Source organism: Primulina tabacum, chromosome 16 (genome assembly GCF_025594145.1).
Source record: "Primulina tabacum isolate GXHZ01 chromosome 16, ASM2559414v2, whole genome shotgun sequence".
NCBI lineage: Eukaryota > Viridiplantae > Streptophyta > Magnoliopsida > Lamiales > Gesneriaceae > Primulina > Primulina tabacum.
Genome location: NC_134565.1, coordinates 27,938,622 through 27,961,648, shown reverse-complemented (window position 1 = coordinate 27,961,648; position 23,027 = coordinate 27,938,622). Strand labels below are relative to the sequence as shown.

The following is a 23,027-nucleotide window of genomic DNA, read 5'->3' as shown; positions in this document are numbered from 1 at the left end:
AAATGTAAATCTTCGATCGGAAGCTGGTAACTCCGGAGTTCGGTTTTGAATTGGCTTTTGCTCTGATACCATATTACGCAGAGTGCAACCATGCATTTTTGTATTGAAGAAAAGAACTCGAGTCTGGTTTACAAAAAAGATATTGGTATTTATACATCGAGTATGATCACCGTTCTTAACCAACTACTAACTAACTAACTAACGAGTAGTTAACGCCAGTCTAATACATAATGAACCACAAATTTGTGCATGGAAACAAAACATTATTACACAAACAACGTGAACAAGTGAAATACACCACATCAACATCTACCAACATAGAATCTGCAAAAAAATATACAAGAACACACATTAAATTAGCCAGAGTTGAGAAAATCACTTCACTGCGCATGTGGTAGAAGCTAATGTCACCTACAGGCTACAACAATCATACTATGCATGAGTTCACTCGACCGCGATTTTACGTGTTTCTTTCGGAAACAGCCCTTTTCCTGCATCAAAAAACACAACACGGATAAGCCTTGTAAACAAAGCAAGCTTCCCATGTTACAATCAAGCGTGAACATGATGACTCGTCGAGAATTTGTTATTAGTTTATGCCGTCGGTATGTTCCATGTGCCATTGCCCAATTATGAAGATGATAGAAATGGACAATTCAGATAAACAAAAAAAAAAAAAAAGAGTCCAAATTGCATGGAGACATGAAAGAAAAATTAACCTAAAAGCATGAAACACCGGGCGTCAAATTAACGTTAGAGCATAAAATGTCACTCTTCCTCCATAGTTGAAACATTTATGCTGTAGTCTGAGCAAAAAAGCAGAGAAGAATCTGAAGTTTTATTACAACTATAAATAACGAATATAAGAACTAAATTTTCTTTCCAGATTTTCTCGTTTTCTTTTTGATTCCTTCCACCCTACCAATCTCGAATTGGGGAAGATAGCATCGATGTCGATAAATATAAATTTATCGCGATGAGGTCCTACCTTCTATTCAACAACATTCTAACCATTATATGTGCATATGTTCAACAATCTAAACTTAGGCATTAAGTCATTAACAACATGATCACACGAATACTAACAAAGGAAATTAGTAACGAGACGCTCTCCTCGAGGATGAAGTTGAAAAACTGGGGTGAAAAAGCAAATTTTTTTCCCATTATATACAAATATATAAGCCATAAATGTCTGGCAAATAAAAATTAATACATACACAAATTATTACCGGCATAAAACTTGCCTGGTATAGACTTAGGGCGGCAGTTTTGGTGAACCACATGCTTGACCGCTTCCTTCTGCGCAAGTGCATGTTTAATAGCAACTCGGCTCGTGGGAGTGCAGCAGTTATCACACGCGATCTCTCTAAAGTTGTCCATCCTGTTTCCGCTATCCCGCATCGTTTTCTCGCTGCGGTGCCCAATCATATTACAACGTATGCTAGGGTTTTCCTTACTTTGAGAACGTACTTCTAATGTACAGCAGTCAAAATCTGTCAAGGATAAGCAGGAAATCTTCTCCAAATGCATGAATCAAGAAATATGCCACAATTTCATAATATATAATAACTTTGTACGATGTTTCATAATGTGGTTCTTCATCCAAAGTAACTAAAACTTATCGATAGTTGTGTCCCATATTTAAAGAAAAAAAACCAAACTCAACATTTTCCTTCTTTGCTACATCTTACACTCAATGTTCTGATTCTGATTCAATGTATAATATATTGAACCAAGAAGATCTACCAATGCGAAAGAGTGAATCCATTCTTCCAAGAAGTTGAAACTATTTAACCAAGTGCTTTCATTTTCAAGTAATCTATTACTATTATTAAGTTTAGGCCTAATAGAGACAAAAAAGTTGTCATGGTCTGATATTGTCTTTTTCATTTTAACATTTCAAATTTCACTTTAATTCCTCGTTAATGTTTACAATTATGATATGACTCCATATAATTATGATCAATTCAAATTGCAATACGATCCTACATTACCCTATTTAAATATAAAAAAAATTAATTATAAAAAAAATGTACAAGCATACAACGCTTACGTCGGTGCACTAGTTCCACATGAAGCAAAACTTGAAATAGACTTTTACGAACGCAGTGCTTTCTTCTCCAAAGCACAAACAAAGAACTGGGTAGTCGGATCAGTAATAATTTGGAGAAAAGATTCGGCTTAAAATGGTTCCAAAACACTAATGGCATATGTTTTTAAACACAACCCAATATCTATTGAAATAATTTGTAATTTCAAGTTAATCAAAGCCATGTTAAATTAAAGGTCATGCTCTAGATTGTAAAAAACAAGATTTATTGGACTCAGACTCAGTATTTTGAGTCTTGCAAGCCTCTTTATGAAGACAAAAAGGAAGTTGCTAATTTGGTTGAAGCAATGAATGATAACATCCTTGTTAAAATTTAGAACGATAAAAATGAATTTCGTTTGAAGAAGAATCACAAGACAAATCATGAAGATAATGGGTCAATCAAAGAAAGAAATGTCCACAAGCTGTAAAGGGATATAAGTGTGGAAGAGTTCGAGAAATCGAAGCAGAACTTGAAAACTATAAATGAAGGAGGATGTTGAAATAATTAGTAATTTCAAGTAATCCAAGAGACGCTAAATTAAGGGTCATGTCCTAAATGGTAAAAATCAAGATTTATTATGCTTAATATTTTGAGTCTTGAATCAATTGACGTAGTCAAAAAATTAGATTTAATATGCTTAGAAAATTGGTGATTCTAGTGGTATATATTAACAGGAACTTTGGCAACCTACAAGGAGTAGGGATAAAAAATCAATTAAAAAATAGAGCAGCAGATCTTCAGTCTTCCCTTGTGCCCAACAAGTTTGGTATTAAGAGCCACTTGAAAAAGAAAAGCCATCGTACAACCTCATTCAAAACAACGGTAGCCTTTCTTATGTGTTTTGGAGCAGGCGCCACGTGACCAACATCGAATTATTATTTTGTGAATGTTGGGCATTAAACTTTAATTCCAAAGTCATAAACCTGCTGTAGGCATAGCACTTCTCGGTTCTATATAATGCTATCCAGAAAATTGCAAAATAAAAATGGCCAGAAATTCAGGCCATAACATGTTCAAATATTCTCCAATTGAAGTTCCGATTTCAGAAGGCGAGCATTATGATTATCGGAGCAATGAAATAAGAGACTTCTTCATTTCCTATGACTTTTCTTATGCCGAGCCTCCCGGAGATGGAAATTCTACTAGCTGGAATGAAACTAAGCAGAAGGTGTTGATATAGTAACACGAAAATAAAGAATAAAATTGAATACCGATATTTACGTGGAAAACTCCTAGAGATTATTAGGGTAAAAACCACGGGCAAGATGAGAATAATTTCATTATAATATTTTATGGATGGTGTACAACCACTCATTGTGTTTTCAAAGAAAACATACATTCTCTTAATACTGGAGAACAAACATCTCACAATTATAGAGCAACTGGTCTCTATGAAAACGCGTGTAAAAAACACGTCTTCCATCTGAACATTTCTTTTGTCAATTATTTGTCTTTCATTCGAAAATTCAGCATGCACAATTAATGTGCCGTTATTTGTCTACCTCCACTATTGCTCTACCTTACCCCACTTGCAGAAGGAGTATAAGAAAAATCAAAAGAAGGATTGTACTGCTCCTAGCTAGTTTAAACAAGGGTTAAGTAAATCTATATGCCTCTGAATTTTCATTAAAAAAATGAATGTTTTGCTTTCCATACACACAAGAAGTATGGAAAGTTTTGCAACAAGAGTTTCAAGGAAATGACAGTTGTCTCCATAAAGTTACAATCACTACTATGCAGAATTTTGATACTTTCCGATGAAAGAAAGCAAAAGTGACAGATTTTTCGCAAGAGTTGCGCAGATCGTGAATATTATTGAAAGCATCGATGCAACATTTATGATAAAATAGTGATTGAGAATATTCTCAAGAGTTCGTCCGGTAGTGACATTAAATTACCTTTTTTACTTGTAATTATGCATTTCGTCGCGAGACTCTCCTTAGCAAACTGGTCGATCATTCGAATTGGTTCCTGGTCCTAGTCAGAGACCACTGTGTTCGCGCCGTCGGTCCAACAAAGAGGCGCAGTAGTGGTATCTTTCTTTTCATTACGAAAGACATGCTTCACCTGCTCCGTCCCCACGTCCACTAGCGCTCGTGTCTAAGAGGTGTTCCATAAATATCTGCGATCGAGTAAATAGTTCTACGAACGAATAGATGTATCGAGTTTACAACCCAAATTTGATCAGTGTTGAAGCCATTTAGGTAGTAAAGGACCTCTCAAAACTGATGATGCATGAGTTGATGAGTTCTTTGCAAGTGCATGACCAAAGAATCAACCGATTTTCAAATCAATCTTGGAATGCAATTAATTTTCCATAAGAGAAAACATGTTTCCAGGATAGAAACCAAAATAATCAGCGAAATTGGGAAAGAAAAGATCAAGAAAAAAATTAAAGGAGCAACGACAAAAACATAGGGAACGATATTGTATCATATGTGATATAACCACTCACGATTCAAGGGATTGTTGTACAAGATGTCAAATTCAAATCATTCTCAACGAGATTGTTGGTTTCAAAGGAAACAAGAAAAAGAGCACGCAAATTTTTCAAAAGAGAAAACTGAGGATTTGCTATTTTATACATGCATGAAGGTAGAAAGGGAATAAGAGGATATATGGCATATTGATAGTGGTAGCAACGACATGACGGGAAATCTCAGTATTTTTGTGGAGATCGACAGAAATTTCTCCACCGGAGTGAAACTTGGAGTTGGTAAAATGCAAAAGGTTGCAGGAAAATGCACCATAAAGCTTTAACACCAAACAAGGTACCGAAAAGCTTATTCCCGAAGTTCTTCATGTGTCTAATCTCGCTCAAAATTTATAAAGTGTCGGGCAGCTTATCAAGAAGGCTATCCAGTTCATTTTGACGATAATGCTTCTACAATATTCGACAATAAAAGGAATTTGACTGTAGCGAGAATTCAGATGGGTGAAATAAAAGTTTCTAGTCTCGTTATGTTGGTTGAAAAAGATGACACTCCAAAATCTGAAATTCAAGTGATTTCACGAAACCGCCTTTCAATCATGGTCTTGAGCCACAAGCAACTCCCAAAGCATTAATGAAGCAGTGGATTCAAATACTAGGTAAAAAAGCTTTGATCTTAGGAAAAGATTTATGATGCTAACAACGTTGTCTTCTTGTCATCTTACGAGCCTCTTTATGAAGACAAAAAGGAAGTCGCTAATTTGGTTGAAGCAATTATAAGACAAAGCATGAAGATAGTGTCAATCAAAAGGAAGAAATATTCACAAGCTGTATAGGAATATATTCAAAGTGGAAAAGTTCGAGAAATCGAAGCAGCACTTGAAAACTATAAACCAAAAAAGAGTGTTGATATAATTTGTAATCTCAAGTAATCCAAGAGTCGTGCTAAATTAAGGGTAATGTTCTAAATGGTCAAAAACAAGATTTACTAGGCTTAATATTATGAGTTTTGAATCAATTTATGTAGCAAAAAAAATTAGATCTGACATGCTTAGAAAATTGGTGATTCTAGTGGTATTAACAGGCGATTTAAGCAATAAAAGCAGTTCAGTTAAAAATAGAGCAGCAGCTCTTTAGTCTTCCGCTGTGCCCAACAATATCAGTGTTTAAACAGTAGTTTCCGGGTGGACCCAGAAAATTTTGGAAGAAATGGCGGACCCAGCAGAGGCAGGCCAAAACGATGTGATATGCGCTAACAGGCTCCACCCCTGACTGTTTTTCATTCATGTTCATTAAGTGCATAAACGCCGCCGCCAACAGAATCTAGTACTACAATCACATAAATTAAGAGCTAAATTTGTCGAATATCAAGAAACATCGTCAATTTAGTTGCACCTGTAGGAGCACTTGTAGTTTCAACAGCGGAATCCAATACCATTGGGGCATACATGTAGCAATCACATTTCAAATACTGGTCCAATTCTTGCACCAATTTCTTCTCCTTTCTCTTAATGGGTTCACCGAATCCTTCACCTGCAACCAACCAAAAAAAAAAATTTACAAACTCGAACCAAGCAAAAATGGATTAAAAAAAAGCATAAGACTGAGCATTTTTACCCAATGAATCAGGTGTAAATGTGGCAGAGGATTGAGGAGAAATCAAGGGCGAAAACATATAGGTGTCCGATTTGATGTAGTTGAAGAATTTCCGGAAAATAGTTCTGTTTCTTTTGTTGCTACGCTTGATGGGTTTCTTCTTGTGATGGGTGGATGCAAAGGAGACAACTTTCTTGGTCATCGTAACTGAATTGTCTGAGAGGAACGGAAGACAGACGAGGAGGGGGAGGAGGAGGAATCGGGAACGGATAATATTTTTGAGTTGGGATGGGATAAAGCAGGATAATTGGTCCGCCGTAGATGGCGGGGGTTGGTGACATGTGTTAACTGGACAACGTTTTACGTCGTACTGTTCACAGGTGCCGTTTATTAATCGATTAAAATAACAATAATAATAAAGTTATAATCAAAATATCGTAAAATTATATTTATAAAAATTAAATTGTTAGATTTTGTTACTGTATTGTGAGATTTTGGGTTGTATTTATTATGAGACGTTGATAAATTTTTGTATTAAATTTTTTGTGTGATAAAAATTGTTATATAAATTTGATAGCATTATTCTTAAAATAATACTGAAAAAAATCTTTTCTTTTTCAGAAATTATAAATTTAATGATAAATAATATATTCGTTTTTTAAGGGAACAGTTTGTATTGATTTTAACGCAAAATGACTGTTATTCATACTCAATATTTTGTTTAGGTATATTTCATATTTAGTTTTTATATTATAAGTTGACAATAATAACATTTAATTGAATCTTCTTATTTTTAGTAAATCCATTAATAGTTTAAAGTGCTAAAATAAATTATATAAATTTTAATTACTCAAAAAATTGGAGTTAAATTTTAAAAAAAAATTATTAAATATATAAAAATAAACCAAACCAATATTAAAATATTATTATTTTAATTTAATGTTAATACATTTAGATACAATTTTTGAATCAAGTAATTTTCTAATCTTTAATTTCACATATTATTACTTTTTACTGTAATTTTAAAAGGATTATTTTTTAATTAATCACAAAATCTTATATAGAAGAAACATAACCATTTTTTTATTTTAGAAACAATATTATTTGCCAAGTTTTATTTGATATATTTGTATATAAACATTCTTCGATTTTTTTTAAAAAAAACAGACATTGATAAATTTTAATACTTAGTGTATCTTATATAAAATTTAATAGAGTTCAAAATAATATTTAAGTTACAAAAATCATGCAATTAAGCAGTAGAGGAAATGTTATCTGTCTTGTTAAAAATAATATAAAATAACAAACAATCTTCTGTTGTATTTATTTTCATGTATTTAGTAACAATAATTCACTAATTTTGTTTACACTCATACTGTATAAAAGTAAGATTTTTTTTGTTATTTTTAAAATAAAAAATGTTAGTTGTTTAAATGAAAAAATCTTGCATTTGAGTGTTTTAAAACGAATCAAAATTTTACAATATAAATGGTAATATTGCCAAATAGTAAATCATAAGTAGATAAGGTGGAATGTGATTAACACTTTTTTGTAGTGTAAATATGACTCTCCTAAGGCAAATTATCAGTAATTATTACAACATGGATTGCTAAGCCATAAAGGAAGTGCATCATCCCTATCAAAGTTATGGCTTGAGCGAGGAGAAAATTTGACTGTGTGGAAGTTGTAGGCGTAATCGATGAATATCGGCAATGATGGAGGCTTCCGGTGCTCGTGGTGCCGGAAAATAAATGTCATACACCACATTGATGGCATTTGTTTCTGCTATGCAACCCGGATATTGGTGCCTAAGAGCAGATAGACAACCTTCCAACATCCCTACCACTTGTACCTGTGGATAAAGACGAAGTTGGATTAGTAAGTAGAAACATCGCTCATAAACTGTGCATTGAGTCCAGAAACTTCTGTGCCAATGATAAACGTCCCTCGTGTTAGAGTGAGTGCCCAACAAACCAACTTGTGGTTTGGGATTCATTGAATCTGAAACATCTACTACTTCAAATGTCACAAGAAATTTTTTTTTTTTGTATTCATAACGTATGCATGCATGCAATACTGCTAAAGATTTCCCATTTAAAAGTAGATGTAATCCAATAACCGATAAAAATACTGCAGTAAAAAAACATTTCACCGAGTCGACAACATTAGACTTGCGTTAAAAATAAAATAACAAGAAGCAAGTAAAAATCCTCATGACCATTAACATGTCAAAACAAAAACGTATAAAATAATCATGTCCACTCCTATAACAAATCATGATGCGCAGAAAATATATGGTCCTCGGCTACTCAGACTTCGGCACCTCCAGCCTCCTCATCAACATGATCACCTGCATCATTCATGCCTAGTGAGTCTAAAGATTCAACACATATGTACGTTATAATGAATACATATACATAGCAAGCAACAATGAAAATTACTGTAATAAAATACTGTTTCATGATCTTAAAAGCGTAAACGTAAACATATAGTAAAAGCCATAACGTGTCACAACATATTTCATCATATCATCATATACGCGTTCATTTTCTTTAATTGAATTTCGTTCATTAGTTGTGACTTTCGTATCAGCTTTATTCGATTGATCCATCTACGTATAACCGTGGTACCCGGCGGCAGGGACATCAGCGACAATATTACCTATCCACTGAGTCTTGGCCTTAATTACATCTCATCGTATACATATACATATTAGTCACAACCAACTCTCATCCTTCAAAATGTGTCATCATATTCATCACTTATCAAAATCATGCATATACGTAATTTTTCTTAAAGCATGCAACGTATTTTTCATAATTTCATAAAAATCATATTCATGATAACATAAACATTTAAAAAACATGTCAAATCGTGTTTAGGGGCTGCCAGAACTGCTAACTTTACCCGAAGATGACCATGCTTAAATCATAATTCAAGGGTTCCTAATCAAGTTTCATATGACCTAATCTAACCCTCACTAAGCTCGGTCATAACGACATGTTAATACCCAAATGAAACAATAGCGCTAAAACCAAAGCCTCTCAAACCCTGGACTAACGTCTAGTCACTGACACTATGGCGCTGCGGCGCTTGTTTAGCGCCTAGGCTCCCGGCATTCGCGCTGCAGCTTTACTATTTCTAAGTCCAGGCGTTGCGGCGCTTAAAGGGCAGCGCCGCGGCGCTAACCCTGCGACACAAAAGCGTCTAAACATGTCCAAGCTAACTTCTACCCTACTCTTAACCAACTCGAACCAGCCTCGAACCACCACACCTAGCTCACCACTGGACTCCTCCTGGACCAATCTAGCCAAGAACCCTAGCCCCATGCACGCTGTTGAGCTCTTTTTACCCGAATGACACTAAACGAGCCCTTATAACCAAGACACCCCTCAAATTAACTTCCTCGACCGGCTTCGTGACCAAGTCCATCAGCGTTCGAGCCATCCTAGACCCCGACTCAGACCCACCAGAGTCTGGTCCAAGGCTAGGAAGGGCCCCTTGCACAGCCGGCTCGCCCCAAACTCTCGATCTAGTCACACCCGAGCCATACAACCAAGAAGTACCAATCGACTTTCACTAAGGCTCGACCCTCAACCGAATACAGCCCCTTGACACCTTATTCCTTGACGTATACAACCCCCTAAGATCATGACTCGGTAGCCCCTTACACGAACACAAAGGAAACGTGAGTTACATGATAATTCAAAGAATTTTTGTGACAAAACGTTGCAGAAATGATTCAATATAAATGATGCATGCAAATACATATACATCAGCATATAAATGGCGTGAATGATGAGAAAAAGAGATTCATGGCCTGCCTTAACATTTTTATGCTCAAAAACTCGAAGATACGTGCAGTGGGGATAGCACCGGAGAGGCAGGAAAGAAACTTGCTTGAAAACTTGAGAGAAAACCGAGACTTGTAGCTGAAGAGAGCTTCGAAAATGTGGCTGCTGCTATGGGGTGGGCGGCTGAATGGATTAGGGTAGGGTTAGGGTTTGAGGATTTGGGGTTTTAAATAGATAATACATGCATAAATGGGCCCTAATCAAATTTAATGAATTTAAAAAGGGTTTTGGGTCCACGAAGCACTAAAATAAACCCATCAAACCCAAAGACACTCGCGAAAAATATTTTGTTTTGATACGCTTTTGAAAATATTGTTCGCACCCTCAAAGAGTCCTCCAAATCGATAAAAATTGTGTACCGATTAAAAATATGACCCATCGAGTAAAAATACCCAACCAAGACCCATTTTCAAAAATCATACATAAATATACCATATATTAAATAATTAAAAATAATTATTTGATAAAAATATTTTTCTTGATAATCTCCGGTCTCCGTTACTCGTTCGTACGTGAAATACAACTTAAAACTCCAATGCATGAAACTCTAAATAAAACATGAAATGACATACATATTCATACAATAAAATAATTAAACACATATTTTGTAAAACCCTAAATTGCATGCAGTCAGGTTACGTAGTTCGAATTTCCTAGAACTTATAGAATCTTATGTAAAAACAATATTTATTTTAAAAATGTTTTTCGATTTTATCCAATTATAACGTTTACTATATTTGTATACTGGTGCAAGCTGCATAGATAAAACCGTTGAAAATATTATAGCACTGTGAGGTCTGCCTATTAACGTAAGATCGTGAAACTCATTAGGAAGTGTATGATATATTCTAAACATGTTCCTAATTGAATCAGCCGCATAAAATAAGGATAAAGATCATTTGAGTTTGAAAACTAGCATCTGTGATGCAAACATCATATTTCATTGGTAAGGGCATGAAAATGTCCATTCACACAAATGACTGATAATTTGATGATGCACTGAACAACTCTCTCTCGGACTGTCCAAGTAGTTATCAATTATCGAGTGAAATAGTCCACTGTTATGGTTGTACACTATTAGTCCTTTAACTCGGGACAATGTAAAGGCACTACGTACTCGCATGTACTTTGATCTGTTTACCAACTCCATTGAAGGTTATCAGGTTGCGAGATTGGGTGAAATATCATATGTGTTCTAATGAGTTAATAGTATAAGGGGTCTCTGGCCAGATCAAGAAACGTGTTTTAGGGAAATTTGTTTTCTTGGTTGCACATACGATAATACTATTATAACTCAAAGATATATCACATCGTTATCAAATTCATATGCAACTTTCGACATACAAATGGTTGCAGTTTCGATCGAGATATATGAGTTGCAGGGACTATACTGTACGCTAACCATAATTTAAAGTTCTTGCAGGCACTATCAGTCATACTTGGGGAATCATGGGACGATGCTACTAGATGCTCTTACCATGTTACGATAGGTGCAATCAGACTTAAATTATGACATTCTTGATCAAGGAGTTGATGAAATGAATTGGGCTAAATAGGGTAAGCTCGAATAAGAATATATGTTATTTTGAATCACATGAATATGTATCCTTGAACCATTGAGGGATACACAAGTATCAGATTCAATATTCTCGTTGAGATAGTCACGTTCAAATAGATGAATTTTGTGATTGTAATTTGATGATATCAAACAGATTGGTTGTAAAAGGAAAAAGCAAAACTCTTCCCTCGACTTTTTCTCACAACCATTTTTGTTTACCCGTTTATAGCCGGTGTTTTTCCAAGCCAAATATTAAATTTTAGACTACAATAATTAATGTTAATCTACTGTAACTCCCTTTCTAATCACAAAAGTTTTTTCCTTTCTCCCATTTCTCTCCTAATATTAATTTTTTTGACTAAATGTGGAGAGTTAGACGAGTTTTTAGCCTTTACTGAATGTACTGTTTGTTGAGGGATTGTAGGGTATGCAGGTGGGAGAATAAGTCGCATCTTTTGACAAATTAGTACAACAATCTAAAATATTTAGCACATGTGAAACAAACCCAACAAAACTGACTTGGTAAAATGGCGGGTACAATGTTACGAATAAAGGGTAATAAATAATTTGGTTCAAAACATATAGATATAATAGTTCTCTCTAAATCACGCATGCTTCATCCTTCCTAACAATGGCAGAAAACGCTAACAATAATCCCCCAGAGACATTAGCAATCACAGTAACGGAAGAAAAGAATTACATCAATGAGCCGAAAGTGGAGGAAAACCCCATATCGACATCCAAAACGCCATTAAAATCACTTCAAATGAGGCATCTTGTGCTGCCATTAGCCTTGGTCACTTTCCTTCTTTCACTTCCATTCCTTTTCCAATCGATATGGCTTATCTACGTGCAACAATACGATTGCGAAGGGCTCTTGAAAAGTTTGCCGAGATTGCAAGTTGTGGTAGCCATCGGTTTGATCGTCACGTTCTTCGTCAGCAATGGTGTAGTATACTCGAGGACTCGGTTCCCGGCCCCAGGGCTGATCCTGGTGATGGTTCCACTGGTGGTGATGTTCATTGTCGGGATTAGTTTTGGGGGAAGTTTTAAGATGGAGACACGACAAATCCCGGCGTCTCCTAGGTGGCTCAAGATGAAGGTGAATAGCAATAGCAATTGGAATAATATCAAGTCTTGCTTGTATGATACAAGGATATGCAGGGATTTGGAAGCTAGATCATATAACCTCCAGTTTTATGATTTCAGTACAAGTAAATTGTCTCCACTTGAGGTATTACATATTTCTATATTTGATGTATTGTTTCTTGTGTGTAATGATCAGTCCATTTCTTGCACATTAATCGTCAAAATTGGAAGGCCGAGTGGTTATTGTCTCCCATTTACTCTTGATTTTGGTTCTTTTCATGAAGTCCGGTTGCTGCAAGCCACCATCTATATGTGAAATGGAGTACGTGAATGCAACTTATTGGAACAAAAGCAACAAAGAAATCTACACAGGCAGGGGCTCCGACATGGATATGGGCGTCCCATACGACGAAGATTGCGATTTTTGGAGGAACGATGAGACAATTTTATGCTACGATTGCCATAATTGCAAGGAAGGGTTTCTAAAAACATTGGAGAGTAAATGGTTGAAACTTGGGACGTTTCTCGTTGTTTTGTCTGTTTTACTTATGATATCACATCTCTTGCTCTTTATTGGTACAATGTTGGAGCAGAATGGAGGCAAGGATATTTAATTTAGAACTGATTTTTTTCATTCTTTTTCCAAAATCAACAATTTGTATTGTTTTCTTTATTTAATTGATCTCCATTTCGTGATTTTCCATCTACATTATACCATAGTTATTGGTTCATTGCGACAAAGGAATTAAGTTCTAGGAATTTTGGTTAACCGTCCCATAACAAATGAGTAAATATATCTTATTAGGATTAAAGGGCAAAAAAAAAATAATAATAATAATTTGACTTGGATCTTAATCCAAACCTTGATCGACTGTTTCCAAGGCTAACAAGAATTTCAGCTTACATATAAGAATTCAGCGACGATGACAGCCTTTGGAAATGTACTACTACTTCAAGGCACAAAATAGATTTTGAATCTTATACACCAAAATCTGACTCTCAAGAATCACTTTCATATGGCATATTTCCATATCTCCCCATTCAAGAAAAAATTCCTTACTCGTCTAGAATCGCATACAATACCCGAGACTGATGGCTCTCGTAACATACAGAAGATACCAATGAACACCACGCAGCTATATCCGGGATTTTAGCCTGGCTAAGCATCTCCTCTAACCACATAACAGCAATGTACGGCTTTCCTATCAAGCAAAGACCCCGGATAAGTTCATTGTATACTTCATCTCTCGGCCAGAACGAGTTAATAAGCATCTTTTCCAACATCTGACTTGCTTCCATGTATTTTCCATCACAACACAGTCCGTTAACAAGATTAACGTACATTTCTTTATCAGGAGCACAACCAGCTTTCCTAGATGCTTTCTCGAAATACCTTAGCGCCCACAAAGATTCACTCACGTTGCACAATCCCTTCATCACAATATTATGCAACCTAACAGTTGGAACACAATTTTTCTCGGTCATTTCCATTTCAACTACTTCTATTGCTTCATTGACTCTACCAGCCGTAAATAAAGCTGCTACTTTAGCTTCGAATATTTGCAAAGATGGCCTAAAGCCCTTTAGGTACATTTCTTGGAGCACGCTGTCTCCTTCAGTGATCCTTCCTTCCGCATAAAGATCAATAGCCATTGCATTATATCCATCTGCACTAGGCACTCCGCCTTTGATCAAAGCCTCATTTATCAAACATTTTACCTGTCGAACATCAAGTTCATCTTCATCATGAATATTACTAAAATCAAGATTCCGGTGTTTTTTTGGAGCCTTGAGACCTTTCCTCAAGATCTTATCAAGAATTTTGACAGCCTCTTGAACTTCTCCGTTGTCACATAAAGTATCCAACAGTGTTCTATAAATAGCGACATCAGCACCACAGCCCTTTTGAGAAATCATCCAAAACATGGAGTACAACAAATGAGTACCTTCAGTAACTCTTCCTTCTTCACACAAACCCCTCATTAAAATCCTATAGGTTTCCCTATTGGGAGAGCATACTTGGTAACGCATTTCTTGCAAAATCTGTAAAGCAAGGTCTGAGCGTTTCATCTCACAAAGAGCAGAAATCAACAAGTTCAAGGAACGGGTCCGATTCTTGATTTCCCAACCTTTGAAATTCTCTAAGAAAACATGATAAGAAGCTTCTGGCTTGGATTCTTTCAACATTATTTCTAACAGAGTATTGAAAGATTCCGTAAAGTTTACACAATTGAATTCACGAAGACTATTAAACAGAGAGATAGCTTCATCAAACAAACCAGCTCTCGAATAAGTTTTGATTATGCCGGCAAAAAATGAATCTTGACACTGGCAAGAGTCATCTTTCATTTGATTGATAACTTCTTTCATCTCTGACAATCTTCCAGCACTTCCTAGGATTCTGATCATCGCTGCATAGACAGGACCATTGTGCCGGTAACCTGGATATCTGCATTTAGCTTCATTGAAAATTTCCAAAGCCTTTATTGGGTTTTTCTGGCCCCGAAGTATCTGTGAGAGTTGGGTAGGGCTCAAAATCCTCGGCCATCTTATATTCATGCTGCTAATACATCCAATCTGTTTTAAAACTAGTCTCGTTAAGAAGGCATCAACAAGGAACGTCAAAAAATAGCCTCATTAACATAGTAGAACCAACAAGAAGCCAACTTTATTAGCAAAGCAGGATACAGAAGAGAAGAAAAGTCTGGTGATGCCACACAATAATAAGAGACCTTAATTCCCAGGCGAACCCACAAATCTATTTGATGAAAAAAATCTTACATATTTGAAATTTTGCACATGAAATTTAAAGGGAACCTTCCCCCGCTATGTAAGCCCATGCACAATCCCCGTAGAATTAGCAATTCGTATATCGTGTGGCCAAAGTGTTCGCTCATTGCTAATTTATTCAATTTGCCTGCATTTTATACTTGCTTTTCACTCTGTACAAAGACCCGAAACGGGAAGATTTTACGGATCATGAATGCTTACTTAAATCACGTCCTCCATTTTCGTTTCTCAAAATCTTGTCAAATTATTAAGCACAATCCAATATACTCATTTTTGCAAACACTTCGACTGCACTTCCCAAACTTCCATATCATTTTCTACACAATATCAAATACTGATAACACAACTTAGTTTCCAAACCCAAAATGAAATAATCAATAAAATGAAGAAATGTGCAGAAAACTCACCTTCGTGCGGGACGACAATGGCGGCTATACTAATCCTCTGTTCGAGTTCAGGAATTAGCGTCAACTTCCAACTGTGGGTTGTTTTGTCAGCAGAGAATGAATTTAGTCCATTATACCCTCTCAAAATAAATTCTAAATGCTCGATCTCGAGTTTTATTTAACCAATATATGCATGGCTTACGAGTTTATTCAAGCTTTTATCGAGTCTAAACAAACTTAATAAATATGAATTATACATTTAAATTTTCATTATATTAATTAAAAAATAAATTATATATTTAAAGAAAAATATATTATCCTTATTAAAATTTGTAAATTTATTATAATAAATAAATTTAATAGATTTTTCTATATATTTCATAAATAATATGTAAAATCAATAAATCAAATATCAAAGCTATTATTTTTCATCTAAAAGATTACTTATGAACTTACCAACGAACATGTTCACGAGCTAACGAGCCGAATACTGTAAAGCTTGAGTTTGGTTTGTTTATCTTAACGAGCCTCATTAAACGAGTTCAAACGAGCTTTTATCGAATCGAGCTTCGAATAGCTCACAAACGGTTTGGTTCGTTTACGTCTCTGTAAATGCCTAAAAGCCTTAAAATAAAAATAAATAAATAATTTAGCAATTATCATCTTATTTTATGATTTTTTCTAAAAAAAGAAAAATCATTTTTGTTTTTAATAGAAAACTATTTAAGAAGTCAAAAGTAAATTGATAATAATTTCTGCCGCTTTGCTTAAGTTTCTTCTATAAATAAATAAAATCTTATAATTTGAAATTTTTTTAAACGACAAATCGATTCAATATATAAATTAATATAAATGACAAATATTTGAAAAAATAAATTTTTGATTAAATAGTACTATATATTCATGATAAAAATGCAATTTCATTTTAAAGGCCAAGAAAACAATTATATATATATTTGTTTAACTATACTCCTTTGTCTAATTTTAACTTGGCTTTGAATAAGATTTTGAAGTTCTTGTTTGTATTACTTCAATTAGGATTGAGTTAGTATTGAGCACGGGTGTTAAATTTTGGATCCTAACGGGTATGATTTGAGTACGAGCCTTATAAGACCCGACTCGTTGCCTCACCCGTTCGGGATGGTTATAATTCCTTCAAAAAATTTATCGGATGGCTCTCGGGTCTTTGTGGACCCGACCATTTTCATCCTTAATTTCATTTTAATAACTGAATGTTGGGTTTTCTTTAACGTAAATATTTGTACCGCTAAAATTTATTTTCATGGCATCGTCTCTATTAGATTATGTTTGGATTGATGAATTTCAAATCTTGAATTATTTTGATTGATAAAATTCAAGATATTTCAAATTTATTTTATATCAAGTTGAACTAAGTTTAATAATTATACTATAATGGTGAATTTCGAATAGACCTAAGATCCGTGTCATTTGAAATACATTCTCTTTATTACTTCCCAAATCATTTATCTTATTCCAAATTGAGAGGATATTTGGTTCATCTTATAAGTTGTTCAAAAAAGCATATAACCTCTCGAAATATGTGGTAAAAAAATTTAAAACACAAATCTCTTGTGATACTGTTTCACATGTCAATTATGTGAGATTGATATCCGATCCGACTCGACCTATGAAAAAATATTATTTTTTATGTCAAAAGTATTATTTTTCACTGTTGGTATGGGCCGAGTCCACCCGTCTCATTGATATAAATTTGTGAAATCGTTTTATATGATATCTATTCTTTTTTAGAAAGAGTTTATAAAATATCAAAATAAATTGATTGATATATTATAAGTTGTTTTAAAAGATTTGAGTTACCCCATTTATTTTTTAAGATTTTTTGAATAACAATTTATCCTTATTAATTTTATCGACATCTCAAATTTACCCACGTATAATATATAATACAAGTTATTTAATTTCAAATCTTATTATTCAATTATTTATTTATAATTATAATTAATAATAATTTAATTATTATTATTTTAACATTAAATATTATTAATATATAATTATAATAATTTTTCAACAAATATTATTATTAATTTTTTATTATTTGTTGAAATAAATATTATAATTATATATTATTATTGTTTATACATTTATGTTTTGGTGATTTAACAAGACCGTTGATCAAATAGAATTTGCCTAACTAAACTGAATTCAATAAGAAAATTGAATATTCACTAACATATGTTTTCTATGTTAATCAAAGTCCAAGTAATTACCTAGCTAAACTGATAGTGCATTTCGATGGCAAAAAGGAGTACTGATAGCCAAACTGATCAAATGACAACTGATGGAGCCAAACTGATAGCAATTTATTTCAGTTGATCAATGAGCCCAAATCCAAACATTCTCTAAAGTTTATCAGTTTACTCAGTGATTAATAATTGAGAGTAAAAAGTCTTACCGCTCATTTGATTAAGAGTGAAGAATATTAAGAGTTTCACTTAAGTAGTGATAAGTCCTACTGAAGTGGGAGATTTCAAACCGTTTGTAATTACTAAAGTTTTTTAATGCAATTCTTCTGCAAGGAAGAAAAGGTAACGTAAGAGTATTTAAGTCTCTTAACATCCAGAAACAAACTCGTGAAATTTACATTTTAATCTACCTATTGTAATTTTCATTTTATAGCCCAACATATTTTTGTTATAAGTCATTTCGTGTTCAAACAGTTTCAGTCATTCTTTTTCTGCCCAGTTCCCACTGCTGACTTATAGAAAATCCAACTGACAAGAATTTCATTTCAGTGTTGCTAACCTAACAGAAATATTTGTAAATTTTGTTGAGATTATTTATTCATCCTCCTCTAAATCAATCTCATATTCTAACAAGTCAGAATAGGTTAATTCTTGTCTATAACATTATTTAATCAATTGACCTCATTTAGCAAAATACCAATGTTCTCCAAGAAAATTTTGATAATTGGAAGATTAAAATGTAAGATCATTTAGCTCAACAAGATGATAACATGTGGGTTGTCATCACAGATGGTCTAATGAATACTATGAAAGTAAATACTGTCATTGCCATTAGTGATGGTGCTCCGCAAATGATCGAAAAGCCCAGAATGGAGTGCATCAGTGAAGACAAGAAGAAAGATAATCTAGACAATGTGACTAAGGATATATTGTACAAGACACTAGAAAAATATCTTCAGCGAGATCAAGATGTGTCCTACTGCCAAGGACATCTGGGAAAAACCTATACGATTATGTGAAGGCAATGATCAAACGAGGGAAAACATGTTGTCTGTTGCAATACAGAAATTAGAAAAGAACAAGATGAAGGCAGGGAATTATGTGTCAGACTTTGATGAGAGAGTCAGCAATATCATAATCGAGTTGGCTACTCTTGGCAAAGAATGTGTCAATCGGGAAAGATCCTTGAAAGTAATGATGGCACTCTCAAGAGAATGAGATGTCAAAACAATGGATATGCTAGAACCAAAAGAACTTAACAAACTTGAACTGCACGATCCGTTAGCAGACCTTACGACATATGAATTTGAGTCGGAAACAAGGATTGATGGTGAGTCATTAACCAAAATGAATAAGGCTCTAGCTGTTGCAACCACTGAACAAATTGTCTCAAAAGAGAAGTCAGCTGAACAGTTGAGTAGTGAAGCTGTGTCATTGTTCATGAAGAAATTTGTCAAGTTTTGAGGAAGAATCGGGAAATTTTCCAAAGCCCGTACAGATACAAGAAAAAGTCCACTGGTGAGGACAAAGAGTGTTTCAGTTGTGGAAAAATTAGGCATTTCATATCCAACTGCGTTAAGCCAAAGAAGGATGAAAAAATCCAACAGACAAAGAGGGCCAATATCATGACAAGAAGAAAAATTCCAAGGATGACAGGAGGTCCTTCAGGAAGAGAAGAGACCAGAAGGTACTGGTGGCTGAGGACAATAAGGTCAGATGGGCTGATTCTGAGATTGACTCATTTGAGTCTAAATGTTCCACCAATGAAAGTTATGAAGATGTGATACAGTGTCTCATGGCCGATGATGAGCTGTAATCCACCTATGATGAGGTATTCGACTTTAACTCAATTGATTTTACACGAGCAATTCTCATCACTACACTAAATGACATGATAATAGAGTACAAAAGATTTTCTCAATCATTCGTAGAAGTGAAAACAAAACAATCAAACCCAACTGACAATGATATCGAGCCTAACAAGGAATAGTTGAGTGAAGGTAAAAGTTACAAAGCTTGAAACTGATAATGAAATCGTATTGAATGAGTATCAACAACTCATTTGTTAGAATAAGAAATTAGTTGAACTGTTTAGCATTTTTGGAACAAGTATTAAGTAAGTCTTGAAAAAATGCAGGAGCTAAAAAACACTCAAATGACAAAACTGGTATTGGCTTCAGCGGTGTTGCTAGCAACCTTAATGATACTAGTACTCAATCGAAACTGAACATATGCAAAGGGAAATATATTCACTTTGTGAAGTCCAGTATGATATATGAACATCAGAAGCTTACTGATCAAGTTGAGAAGCATGTTGAACCGATGAACCAAGACAGAAAGTTAAGTATTGGGTATATACCAAAGAGTTCCTCTTTTAAGCCCAAGTGTTCTGGTCACAAATTCAGTCATGAAAGACATAACTCCATAAAGGTTAAGCCCTATCAATACTATAATTTCAAGCATGTTTTCAAGCATGTTCAGAAGAGATACATGCAGACCGATGATGACAGAAGGGCTAAACAACATTTTTTTTCCCAACACATAAAGCATTGCATACACGTGATTTTGCACAAACCTATTTAACAAACATAGTGGTCAGCCAGTTAGGTTGATCCAAGTGTGAGTTACTAAGGGACTAATCTAGTTTGGACCTAAATAAGATTGGCTACTAGTTTATTTACTTTGTGAATGCAGAACAATAAACGAGAAGGGCTGAAAAATTCAGTTTAGTACTTGGACGGTGGATATTCGAGGCACATGACAGGTCAAGCCCAAATGTGATCTAACGTAATCAACTGTAAAGGACCCAAAATAAATTTTGGTGACAGCACTAAGGGTGAGACCGTGTGTAAGGGTAAGATTACTCAAGGGAATGTGGTAATTAATGATGTATTGCTTGTTGAAAATTTGTGTTACAATTTGATTAGTATCAGCCAACTATGTGATAATAGTTACTTAATTTAATTTCATAAGAATAATTTTTTAATTAAGGATGCTGATAATCGAATCTTGTCAACTATGATTAGAAAATGACAACACTAATAAAATTGAATGGAATAGTGATTATCTAGCTTCACCAACCTGTTTTACTGTTATTAATAATGATAAACAATGACTATGACATAGAAGATTGAATCATCTCAATTTTAGATCAATCAATAATCTGCATAAATTGAAGCTTGATGATGGTTTGCTTAGTACTGAATTTGTTAAAAGTCATGTTTATTCAGCTTGTCAGTTAGGTAAGCAGATTTGATCTAGCTTTAAGAGCAAAGGTAACAAACTGATAAATAGATGCTTAAAACGGTTGCATATTGATTTGTTTGGTCATATACATGTAATAAATTTAGGAAGAATGAGATAAATATTTGTAATTATTGATGATTTGTCTTGATTTACTTGTGTTATATTTCTTAGTGGTAAAGATCGTACTAGTACATGACAGATTAAATTTCTTAAGCATATTCAAAATAAGAATCACCCTCAGTAATCAGGATTAGAAGTGATCGAGGTATTGAGTTCACTAACAAAACTTTGGATGAGTATTTATCAGAACAGGTATTCAATAAGAGTACTCAGCAATAAGAAGTCCTCGACATAATGGAGTTGCTGAACAAAGAAACATGACTTTAAAAGAATCTGCTAGGGCAATGCTAGAATATTATGATGTTTCCCAAAGATTTTGGAAGAAGCAATCAATAACGCATATTACACTCAGAACCAATCCATGATCAACAAAAGAGATAGTAAAACTGTAACGTTCCGAAAGTCTGAAGGTCCACGTCAACCACATACATGCAAGTTATTAAATTTCTTTGGTATTTTATTAAATTGTTTTAAAGTTTTAAATGCATTTTTATTTCATTAATTTGTGTTTAAATATTTTTATGCATTTTATGCATAATTCATGCATGGTAAAATTTAATTCATGAAATTTTAAAGGTTCATTCATTAAGGATTTTTAAGTTTCATTTCGAGCTCGAACGAGTAACGGAGACCGGAGAATTTTCAGGAAGATTATTTTAATTACATTATTTGTTTCTAAATATTAATTTAAGATGTTTTAAAGGTATTTTTCAAGAATTGAGATTTATTGGGTATTTTTAACCGCATGATTTTATTTTAATCGGTACGCAAATATTATCAAATCGGAAGAATTTTTGAGGGATCGGCTAATATTTTCAAAATCTTTCAAACACGAAATATTTTTCGTGAGTGTGTTTGGATTTAATGGGCCTACTTTTAAACTTATTGGACTTAAAACCCTTCTAACTCCTTTTTCATTTATAGTTTGGGGCCCATTAGCTAAATTATTCCTATCTAATTACTCCCTTAACCCAACCCCAACCCTACAACCCTCACACCAACCGGCACCCATTCATTTCAGAATCATTCTATTTATTTTCATCACCCTCTCCAGCTGGTGGCCTCGTTTTCATTTGAGCTTGCAAAGAAAAAACTTCTCCCGGGTTCCCTCGCATCGTTCTTGATCCTCAAACTCATCAGGCACGCACTGTATCATTATTTCTGCATCATTCACGTCATATATGTGTTGTCATGTGTGTTATGTTTATGCATTTTTCGGTATTGGCATGACAAAGCTTTTATATTCTTGGTTTGACACGAAAACCGTATGTTGTTGCATACATCTCACGTTTTGTTTTCTGTGGTGCAAGGGGCTGCTGTTTTTAGTTGTTTAAGGGCTGTATTTGATGTCAAGGAGTTGCCTTGTGAGTTAGATCAGTTGCTGGATGCTGCAAGGGAAGGGCCGAGAGTAAGGTTTTGAGGGGGTGGTTCGACTCTTGTTAGCTTCAGCTAGCTGGTAGAGGTTTCGATTGATTTGCTTGGACCAGTGGCACAGGGGGCTGAACCAAGCCATGGACCAGGCCCGAGCGCTGCTGGACCAGCCCCGTAGGTGATCAAGCTTGGTTTAGGGAGATCGGTTGCGCCTAGCTTTTGTGAGTGAGCCTCGAGCGTATGAGCTGCGTTCCGTGCATGGGGTTGT

At 34.5% G+C, this 23,027-nt stretch overlaps 3 protein-coding genes across 8 annotated transcripts; 1 reads left to right on the top strand and 2 right to left on the bottom strand.

Annotated features, from left to right (window-relative positions):
- Positions 1–221: 221 nt before the first annotated feature.
- On the bottom strand, positions 222–6,490 carry LOC142529763 (uncharacterized). Of its 3 annotated transcripts, XM_075635389.1 has the most exons (5): positions 6,142–6,490; positions 5,920–6,057; positions 1,245–1,493; positions 416–491; positions 222–324 (listed from the first exon to the last, which is right to left on the bottom strand). In XM_075635389.1, the coding sequence occupies exons 1-4, from the start codon at positions 6,320–6,322 to the stop codon at positions 445–447; spliced, it is 615 nt and encodes a 204-aa protein (XP_075491504.1). In that variant the 5' UTR covers positions 6,323–6,490; the 3' UTR covers positions 222–324; positions 416–444. The 3 variants fall into 3 exon arrangements, with proteins under 3 accessions (XP_075491504.1, XP_075491503.1, XP_075491505.1); XM_075635388.1 differs by having other exon boundaries at positions 222–491; positions 6,142–6,489; XM_075635390.1 differs by having other exon boundaries at positions 222–491; positions 1,245–1,472; positions 6,142–6,486.
- Positions 6,491–12,082: 5,592 nt separating this feature from the next.
- Positions 12,083–13,317, top strand: LOC142529581 (tetraspanin-15). Its single transcript, XM_075635148.1, has 2 exons — positions 12,083–12,766; positions 12,906–13,317. Exons 1-2 carry the CDS (start codon positions 12,164–12,166, stop codon positions 13,233–13,235), a joined length of 933 nt encoding a protein of 310 aa, XP_075491263.1. The 5' UTR covers positions 12,083–12,163; the 3' UTR covers positions 13,236–13,317.
- A 108-nt stretch (positions 13,318–13,425) lies between these two features.
- LOC142529945 (pentatricopeptide repeat-containing protein At1g05600) lies at positions 13,426–15,952 on the bottom strand. 4 transcript variants are annotated; one of them, XM_075635674.1, is made up of 3 exons: positions 15,819–15,935; positions 15,613–15,713; positions 13,426–15,198 (listed from the first exon to the last, which is right to left on the bottom strand). In XM_075635674.1, exon 3 carries the CDS (start codon positions 15,178–15,180, stop codon positions 13,678–13,680), a length of 1,503 nt encoding a protein of 500 aa, XP_075491789.1. In that variant the 5' UTR covers positions 15,181–15,198; positions 15,613–15,713; positions 15,819–15,935; the 3' UTR covers positions 13,426–13,677. The 4 variants fall into 4 exon arrangements, with proteins under 4 accessions (XP_075491789.1, XP_075491786.1, XP_075491787.1 ...); XM_075635671.1 differs by lacking the exon at positions 15,613–15,713 and having other exon boundaries at positions 15,819–15,952; XM_075635672.1 differs by lacking the exon at positions 15,613–15,713 and having other exon boundaries at positions 13,426–15,209; positions 15,832–15,936.
- Positions 15,953–23,027: the final 7,075 nt, after the last annotated feature.

Coding starts and splice junctions, on each gene's coding strand:
- LOC142529763 (XM_075635389.1), bottom strand. CDS start 6,322: ATGACCAAGAAAGTTGTCTCCTTTGCATCCACCCATCACAAGAAGAAA. Junction 6,058..6,141: donor ATTTACACCTGATTCATTGG/GTAAAAATGCTC, acceptor GGTTGGTTGCAG/GTGAAGGATTCGGTGAACCC. Junction 1,494..5,919: donor AACTACAAGTGCTCCTACAG/GTGCAACTAAAT, acceptor TATCCTTGACAG/ATTTTGACTGCTGTACATTA.
- LOC142529581 (XM_075635148.1), top strand. CDS start 12,164: ATGGCAGAAAACGCTAACAATAATCCCCCAGAGACATTAGCAATCACA. Junction 12,767..12,905: donor GTAAATTGTCTCCACTTGAG/GTATTACATATT, acceptor CTTTTCATGAAG/TCCGGTTGCTGCAAGCCACC.
- LOC142529945 (XM_075635671.1), bottom strand. CDS start 15,180: ATGAATATAAGATGGCCGAGGATTTTGAGCCCTACCCAACTCTCACAG.